The sequence below is a fragment of the Ilyonectria robusta genome (genome assembly GCF_021365365.1).
Source record: "Ilyonectria robusta strain PMI_751 chromosome Unknown BGZ61scaffold_2, whole genome shotgun sequence".
NCBI lineage: Eukaryota > Fungi > Ascomycota > Sordariomycetes > Hypocreales > Nectriaceae > Ilyonectria > Ilyonectria robusta.
The window spans coordinates 373,749-382,351 of record NW_025764436.1 but is presented as its reverse complement, the minus strand read 5'-3'; the positions used below and the strand labels follow the sequence as shown (position 1 = coordinate 382,351).

At 54.6% G+C, this 8,603-nt stretch overlaps 4 protein-coding genes across 4 annotated transcripts; 1 reads left to right on the top strand and 3 right to left on the bottom strand.

The window, feature by feature from the left end:
• Window positions 1–525: 525 nt before the first annotated feature.
• On the bottom strand, window positions 526–1,357 carry BGZ61DRAFT_80351 (uncharacterized protein). The gene has a single exon (XM_046257107.1). The coding sequence runs from the start codon at window positions 1,262–1,264 to the stop codon at window positions 764–766; it is 501 nt and encodes a 166-aa protein (XP_046110283.1). The 5' UTR covers window positions 1,265–1,357; the 3' UTR covers window positions 526–763.
• Window positions 1,358–1,385: 28 nt separating this feature from the next.
• BGZ61DRAFT_440359 (uncharacterized protein) lies at window positions 1,386–1,821 on the bottom strand. The gene has a single exon (XM_046244473.1). The coding sequence runs from the start codon at window positions 1,682–1,684 to the stop codon at window positions 1,451–1,453; it is 234 nt and encodes a 77-aa protein (XP_046110282.1). The 5' UTR covers window positions 1,685–1,821; the 3' UTR covers window positions 1,386–1,450.
• On the top strand, window positions 1,738–3,730 carry BGZ61DRAFT_471922 (uncharacterized protein; the record flags this gene model as incomplete). The annotated part of the gene is made up of 4 exons (XM_046248271.1): window positions 1,738–1,910; window positions 2,078–2,185; window positions 2,275–2,386; window positions 2,504–3,730. 4 exons carry the CDS (start codon window positions 1,738–1,740, stop codon window positions 3,728–3,730), a joined length of 1,620 nt encoding a protein of 539 aa, XP_046110281.1.
• A 1,759-nt stretch (window positions 3,731–5,489) lies between these two features.
• Window positions 5,490–8,544, bottom strand: BGZ61DRAFT_526568 (SNF2 family N-terminal domain-containing protein; the record flags this gene model as incomplete). The annotated part of the gene is made up of 2 exons (XM_046252975.1): window positions 5,490–6,652; window positions 6,702–8,544. The coding sequence occupies 2 exons, from the start codon at window positions 8,542–8,544 to the stop codon at window positions 5,490–5,492; spliced, it is 3,006 nt and encodes a 1,001-aa protein (XP_046110280.1).
• Window positions 8,545–8,603: the final 59 nt, after the last annotated feature.

Here is an 8,603-nt window from a genome sequence, read left to right as displayed (position 1 = left end):
GATAACTATCTCTTGCAGGATGGCTAGAAGACCCTGCCTGCAGGCCCAAACGTGGCAGCGGATGGGATGGGAGGGTCTGCGCTCAGGCCGGGCCACTGTGTATCCGTGCCTTCTGCGTCAGAAAGCGTCTGGTGTTTGACAAGACAGGACAGGACTAGCACAAGGCATTGTTTGTCGAGTGTCACTGGAGACTCGGGCGATCGACAGCTCGATTCCCAGCTTGACATGTCGATGAGTGTGACATTCTGGTAATACACTTGCAATTGCGACGCTTCGTATACGGACATTGGCCTTTGGGTGGACGGCGTGGGCCACGAGGGATGAGCGGATGAACCCGTGTGATCCCGCGTCTACTGTGCTTCAAAGACGTTCGACCATAGCTATTGGAAGATCTACTGCAGGCCAAGAGAGGGCGGCCGTCACAGATTGATTGTTCCTGAGCTGCATGCTACCCGCCTAGCTCTGTCCGTGAACAAGCACCTTCTGGGCACGGTGTAGGAGGTGTGGTAGGGTCGGATAGGCTGGATCCATGACTCAGGTCGTCGCAGAGAATTAAGTTAGGCCATGGCGACACACTACTGCAGAAGGGCGAGCGAGAAATAGAGAGAGGGCACTCAGCGGATGGCAGAGGGAGAGCGAAACTTGGAGAGGGATAAGTTAGTGCTTAAAGGGAAAGCGATAAAGCGATAAAGCGATAAAGCGATCCAGGGACGGAGTGACGGAGGGACGAAGGGGACTTGGGAAGGGAAAGGACGGGACAACGCTAGGATGGACGAGCCGTCCCTGTAGGATGCACTTGGGAGAACTCTCTCCATCCCTTGGATTTGTTTGTTTGTTGTTTGTTTGTTTGTTGGTTTGTTGTTTGTTGACTCAATGAATGAATGCTGTTTCTGAGGCTGGCCGGACATACCGGTTGTTGCCACCGGCCGAACCCGACGCCATTGTCAGAGAAAGAAAAAGAAAAAAAATTGTGGACAAGAATGTGTAATCTACGATGAATTCCGACATAGACAAAATTAGGTGTAGTTAGTCGTATGATGGTGGATAGTCGACCTATGCTGTTTTTTCTTTTTCTTATTTTCTTCTTTACCATCGGGGCTTGAAGATGAGCGCCAGGTTCAAGGTCGCATGACAGCTGCACATGATGGGGTGAAGACTCAGATCGGATCTGCGCGGGGCTAGGTCTTGTCTTGGAGGCTCCTTTGGAGCGGCGTACCCCGGGATTGGGCGGGCCTTTTTGCTTTTGCCTTGCTCTGCTTTGCATCGCAGGCGGAGCGTGACTTGCAGGAAGAGGGATGAGCGTGGGCGGGATTGGGTGGGTTCGCAATGTTGAAGATGATGGGGTCGAGGGATGGGGATCAGAGGAGGGAGCACCAGAGGGAGCAGTGAGAGGGAGTGTGAGAGGGAGTGTGAGAGGGAGTGTGAGAGGGAGACGTGATAGATGGAGAGACTATGGAAGACAAAAGAAGTGGGTTAGAGCGAGCGCTGGCTGCTGGTAGCTAGGCGACGACGATGAGGGCAGCAGAGTGCGGAATTGACTGCCTGGGCGAGTGGCTCTGTGGTCTGAGGTCTGAGGTCTGAGATCTGTGAGACAAACACAACAAAAGCGTACGGACGGAGGTGTGTCGAGGACGACAAGTCGGGTGAGGAAAAGCAACGCCAGAGACAACGATAGAATATCCATCTCCGTGCTGCGTACGGTGCTGTAGACGGCGATCTCGTGGGGCACGCGCCAATATGTGTACCTACCTACCTAAGGTAGCTTGTGCCGTGACTTGCGGTTCGGGATGTCTCGCTGCTGGCGGGTTTTCCTTTTGTTCAGACGAAGCCTCAGGAAGTTCGAGGCGATACTGGCGCAGAGAAACCCAGGTGTCTCGAATCGCGGCTCGCCATTCGGCCTGGGGCGTTTGGTGGGAAGGGGGGGGGGGAACTCACTCACTTACAGGGGTCATGGTTTGTCTCGTACAGTGCGTGGGCCCTAGCCGCGATACTGCGAGTTTGGCTGTGCCGGCGCTGGGACAAGCAGGTGCCTTGCCGTGCCAATAGCGTGCAGTTCACTGTGAGCATCCGCTGGAAGGGCCGCTGCGCTGCGCGACCCCACCTGGGACCTAGGCTACCCGCAAGCGGCCGCGTCGGGGCCAGAACTGTCAGTGAGTGTCAGGGTCCTTCCGGGTGGCCTGGGCAGGTACGTACCCCCCGGGTGTCCCCTGCACGATAGCGGTGCCCTGTAGAGTCACCCGGAGGGCCGGGGCTCGCTGGCTCAAGCCTCTCAAGGGCGCTGGGTGGGTGCCACGGGGTCTCAGTCGCACCCACCACGACCGGTACCGCCCACCGTCCAGTGCCCACTGGCAAGAGTCCACTGTGTGCGCTGTGTGTGTGGGTGTGGGTGTGTGTGTCTGGGCGCCTGCACACACTGCCAGGTGCCAGGTGCCAGTGCACATCTCCCGCCCACGAGGAAGGAAGGAAGGAAGCGCCGCCCTCTTCGCCTGGCCGCTCATATTAGGCCGTCGCATCCCCCTGCCCTTTCCCCCCCGTCCATCCACCAACACCAACACTACTCTATCAACCACCACCACCACCACTCACCCTCACATACAACCCTACAACACACTGTTACTGCTTCTACAACTCGCTGCCAACACCCTTCCAACACTCTTCCAACACGCGCATCCTATCGCAGTCACCTGCCTCTCGATTCTGCTTCTTCTGCGCAATCACAACACATCCCCGTCTTGCACGCGCACCGTCGCCTCCGCGTTCTCCCGGCCGCACACCGCACTCTGGTTGCGCTGTCGCAATCGCACCACCAAACCGCCCAACCGCCCAACCACCCAGATCGTCAACAATAGCAACCGCGTCTCTTACTCAACCCCCTCTCTTCTTCTCCGATACACAAACCGCAACCATGCTCCTCCCCTCAGCGCTCTCCTGCGACTCATCGCAGCCCTCTCAATCCCGTCTCCAGCCATCTCTCTTCTCTCCTCCCGCCAGCCCCCCAGCCCTCTCGTCGCAAAACGCTCTCGCCAACATCATGTCCACCTGCCGCAACCTCCAGTCTCTTCTCGCCTCACCCGCGCCCATAGTCCCTGACGAGCGCCCTATGCCTACACTCGCCCAACTCCCAACCCCGCCGCTCGCCCATGCGCCGCCTCCTCTGAAGCTGCGCTTGCGATCGCGCGGCAAGCCTGACGTGCGCGACGACCACCTCGCTCCCCGCAAGAGGATCACCAAGCGCGCTCCTCCTCGCGGTGTGAACAAGAGGCGACGCGCCGCCGATGATGATATGGGTCGCCATGACTTCGACTCCGACTCCGACATGCAGGACAGCGACCTAGACGCCGACTCGCTTGAGCTGCAAGAACCAGCCGATAACGAGCCTGTCGCACCTGCCACTCCCAAGCGCGCGCGTATCGCCCCAGAACAATTGCCTCTCGGTCTCGAGCGCTCCGACTTTCACGATGTCCATCGCCAATCCGACGGCAACGACTCAAATAACCAGGACGAGGATGTCGACGGCGACGGTTGGAACGCCGAGGACGACCGCATCCTCGTCGAGCTCGTACTAGAGAAGCTCAAGCTGTCCAAATCAGAGTGGCAAGACTGCGCGCGCAGCCTCGGTCGCGACCGCCACGCCGTCAACCGTCGCTGGAAGAGCCTCATTCTCGGCGGCGACGTTGGCATGAAGCCTCGCGCTGGTCGTCGCGCCAGACTGCACTCGACCTGGCGATGAGCCGCGTCACACTCCAAAAGCGATTAATTGTCTTCTCTGTACACTATTACTTACTCGTCCCTCGCGCTACATCACCGCATAGCACTTGGGCACTTTACTGTTGCTATCGGAACTTGGGAGCACGAATGAGGACCCGCAAATGCGGTCTCAGTTCTCCCCAACAAATCAAAGTTTCACCAAAAGAAGAAGGTCAAAGGGTATGGACCCAGGCGGGTGTCTCGGGAGTCTTGTTTATTTTCTTGCTATTTTGTTTGTTTTGTTTGTCTATAATAGTGATATCCTCGCGCCCAGAAACGCGCGTCTTTCTTTCAACATTCTCTGTTCAATTCTTTTATGGCTCTGTCCATCTTATAGCGGAGGACGATCGCAAGGCTTGGGGAAGGGAATTTGGAGAGACTCAGCTTAGCTAGCTGCGAGACCTGCCATGAGCAGTCTGGTATCCATATGCAAGAAACCCACCATGCAAACAACTGCATGCTTTCAATTCCAAATTCCATCTACATCGCTGCTGTGCCTGACTTGTTACAACTCCCATCTTGACGTATGTATGCTTTTGGTTGATCATCCACTTTGTTCCAGAAGCTCATTAAGCGGCAACTTCAACACTAGGGAGCGGCCTATGCGTCCCGGGGACGGCATCTTCCCTTAGCACTACCTCCCTACGAGCTCACTATCACCAACATGTAAGCACCCGGAAACTTGGAGCCAAGGTCATCTCTTACCATAGCCCCTGTCTTCCGTCATCCGTTGCTCTTAGGCTCATTCATACCCAGCTAACCTAGACCACGCCTTCGCTCATTCCAGCCCCCTCGACCGCTCTCCAGCTTTTGATATTCGGGCCTTTCAAGACGAGGTCCGCAGGTTATTGGTAGAGCAGGGAAGGGACGAAACGGATGTTTCTGGAGAGCGGCCAAGCTAGCTGCAATGTGTATGTTAACTTGGAAACGAATTGATATCCAGCGTATTCACCCCGGACACTTTGGCCGCCAAATCTAATCTGGTCGGGGTGGATGACACAGCTGAGGCCTTCTCGACGTTCAGCTTGGGCGAGGAACTCAGGGCGGTGAATTAATACTTTCGGATCAACATGCCGCAGGACATGGCGGCGATGGATGAGTACCGGGTGACTGAGCCGATACGGGCCGCGAGCATGAACTACCTGAACGGGGGCGAGATGCGAGAGGCAATCAGTTGTTGCGCAAACGACTTGTTTCCCTGTCATGTCCGTCCGGTTCTAGTTCTGGCTTCTTGTGGCCTCATGTGTACAAATGGTGTGAGCTGGCAGCCTCGAGGGGGACATTTAGTGGACTAAGGATGCAAATGAGCAATCACCTGTCATTTCAGACTTGTAAATATTCGTATCAATGTCCCCTGAATTGATGACTGACCCGTGAATATGGTCGAGGCTGAATGCTCTAATACTGAGTCCCTATTTTCCTACCACTTCCCCTGGCCGTCTATGACCGTCTATTCTAATTTGTATAGCAAACGTCCCTTTTCTTGTTACTCTCCTTTCTTCCTTCTTCCTGCATTCATAAAAAAAACACATCTTCAGACCATGAGAGTTCCCTATTCTCGATGATCCCTTCTGAATCCTTCGCCCCCCAAAAAGGTTCAGAATAATCGTCCAAAACCAACGAGTGCAACTATGCATGATACAATATACAACGGCCTGCCATGTGCCGAGAGCCCTGAACCAAAAAATAAAGACAAGTGCCGTCTGACACTGCTAACCTAGGAAGGGATCCGCCAAACCGGCCTACGGCGGCGTCATACCTCCCTCAATAAGCATCTTGCGTACCTCAGACTCGAGGTTCTTCGCTGACTCGGCAGCGTCTTCCTCGATTGCACCAGTGACCTTGTTGGCCAGCTCAATCTTCTTCTGACAAGCTTTGTAAATGAGCTCCTCAATTGTGTTTGTCGTAATAAACCGGATGATTTCGACATCACGCTTCTGGCCGAGGCGGTGCGCACGGTTCTCTGCCTGAATGTCGTCTTGCGGATTGTCCGACTGGTCGAAGATGATGACCTTGTTGGCAGCCGTCAAGTTGATGCCCGTGCCACCAGCGCCGGTGGTGAGGAGGAAAACGGGAATCTCTGGGTCTTGATTGAACTCGTCGATCAGTGTCTGGCGTTCCGAGACGTTGGTGTTGCCCATTAGAACACGATGCTGGATGCCTTCCAGGGCCATCACTTCCCGAAGTAGCTCAATCACTCGCGAGAACTTGCTAAAGACCAAAACTCGGTCGCCGTTCTCCTGGTATTGGTTGACTAGCTCCAGCAGCTTCTTGACCTTGCCGCTGTCCAGCTCCGTGGCAGCCGGGACGTCAAACTTCTGAAGAAGATGGGGGTAGTCTCGACACCAAAGATGAAGCTCAAAGTCGGATGCGTTCTTGAGTTCCCCAACCAAATGTTTGATATCCGGCTGATGCAGTTCAGATTGTGGAACATTGTCCATGATGATTTTCGCCATCTTCTCGATCTTTGCATCGTCGAAATGGCGGCGGAAAAGCAGAGGATGAAGAGCCGCTTTGCGGAGTTGCATCCAGCAATTGTTCTGGTCATTCTGTCGACCACGGGCCTGTTTAGCACGTTGAGATGGTTCCATCCTGAACAGTTCCTCATATTCGGCATAAACACCCTTTTGGGATTCGCTCATTTCGCAGTGAACGACATTACAAATCTTGGGAGGCATGTCCGACAAGACTTGGTCTTTGCGACGCTGGAGGATAAAGGGCTCGAGGATGGTGCGGGCACGCTTGACACGCTCGCTGTATAAGAATGCACCATTTCCGACGTCTCGGATCGTGACCTTTTGGCTGAAAACAAACTGGATGTGCTGCATGTAGCCATTGAACATTGATGGGTTGATGAAGTTCAGAAGAGATGTCATCTCCAGGAGGTTGTTCTGGACAGGGGTTCCTGAGAGCCGTTAGCATTGTTCGCAGAGTTAAGAGTATGAGGTACATACCTGTGAGCAACATCTTCCACGATGCCGGAATCTTAGAAAGATCCTTGTAAATCTTGGTCTCCGGGTTCTTCATCTTGTGTCCTTCGTCAAAAATAGCGGCATTGAGGTTGAATGACTGCATAGCCTCGACATCAGCGGGCGAGTTGATCTGGGAATATGTCGCCAGGACGACATGGTATGCGTCTGGATTTTGCTCAACGTCATAGGCAATCTCAGCTCGCTCAGGTTGGGAGCCTCGATATCCAATGACAGAGAGCCCTGGCGCAAATCGTTCAAACTCACCCAGCCAGTTGTTGTAAGTGCTGGGTGGAACAACGACCAGATTCGGCCAGGGTCGCTCCTTGGTCGGGTTATTTTCGTACTCCTCCACTAGATGGCACATCAAAGAAATGACTTGGCAAGTCTTGCCCAAGCCCATTTCATCAGCGAGGATACATCCGATGTTGAAGTCGTAAAGAATTGACATCCAGTTGAGACCGACAAGCTGGAATGGCTTCATCACGCAGTGACCATCCATGAGTTTGGGCTGGCGGGGAATGGGCGGCCTGGCGAATTTCGTGCTGCTGATGCTTGTTGGAGTGGGAGGGAGGTCTTCTTCTGAGCCATCTCGTCGGGATCGCTTTTCATGACCAAAGACATCGATGTCCCACGTATCGACCTGTCCCTTGACAGCCTTCGCATCAACCTCGCATTTGGCGACAACATCGTCGATGGCGGCAACTGCATTTAAGAAGACCTCCACCGCGTCCACGACATTTTCACCAATGCTAATCTTCGATGCCTTCCGAGCGCCGGGCTTCTTGGCAATCGTGACTCGCCTGGCTGAGGAAATGTCGGCGAAAGGACGCTTTTCGATAAGGGACTCAAGCTGGGACTCTTTCATGCTGGTCATCGCAGCCAGATCTTGCACAGTGCTATTGTTGATGCAGTTCAGAACCCGGTCGTCTTCGTCATCGGTTGGTGATGGCGAAAGCTCTGCTTGATAATCATCCTCCTTGTCGTTATCGAGGAGGTTGATGATCAATGGGTCGTCGCTGGAGGGAGGGCTCGAGATGACCACCGGGGAAGGTGGGCTAGGCTCTCTCCGACCCTGGATCAAACGGCGTCTAGGCTTCTTCTGAGGGCTTGGTGACATGGTCTTTGAGTGGGCTCGGAATTTCGTTTTGGATGAGGTAGTTGATTTGGAGGTGGTAGCCGATTGAAACGCCGCTTTACTGATTAAGCGACGGGCAGGCTTTGGTTGGGCGGGGGTTTGTGAAATAGGATTGTTCGTGAGCCACTCGATAGTATCCTCGAGGTCATTATTACATTCCCTCAGAGCTTCTCGGGCCTTGTTGGACGGAACCTTGGTACCAAACACGTCGAAGATCTGTCGGAGCTTGTTCTTAACTTCTCGCTCCTCCGATTCGGGGTTGTATGCGAAGGCTGAAATCTGTGCCTTGAACGTCGTAGGCCGGATATCACCTCGAGGAGGTGTCAAGTCGTCCTCATCGTCAGAGATGAGGCTGATTGGCTCCATGGCCGGTCGCTTTTTGTTCGACATTGTGGGTTGGGCTCGAGGGGGCGGTCGGAAGAAGGTCCCTTGGGGAGCGAGTCGGGTTGCTAGTGTCGAGGGCTTGGGTTGAAAGGGCGAAGAGGCAGGGACTTCGATGATGCTGCTTGCGGGTGAAGAGGATCTCATGGGGGCGAGCATGGGCTTCGAGAGAATCTGAGTGGCCTGTGTGGTCTCGCGATCGCGGAGAAAGGCAGTGGGCGAGCAGGGAATGGTGTCACCGGCGAGCTCGTCGTCGTCCTCGATGTCGAGTTGCAGCGTGGGACGGGCGAGTGAAGGTGTCCGAGGCATGGGGTTAGAGTGCCGTACAGGCAAAGGGGAAGAACTGCCTGCCATGATTAAGAAGCGCG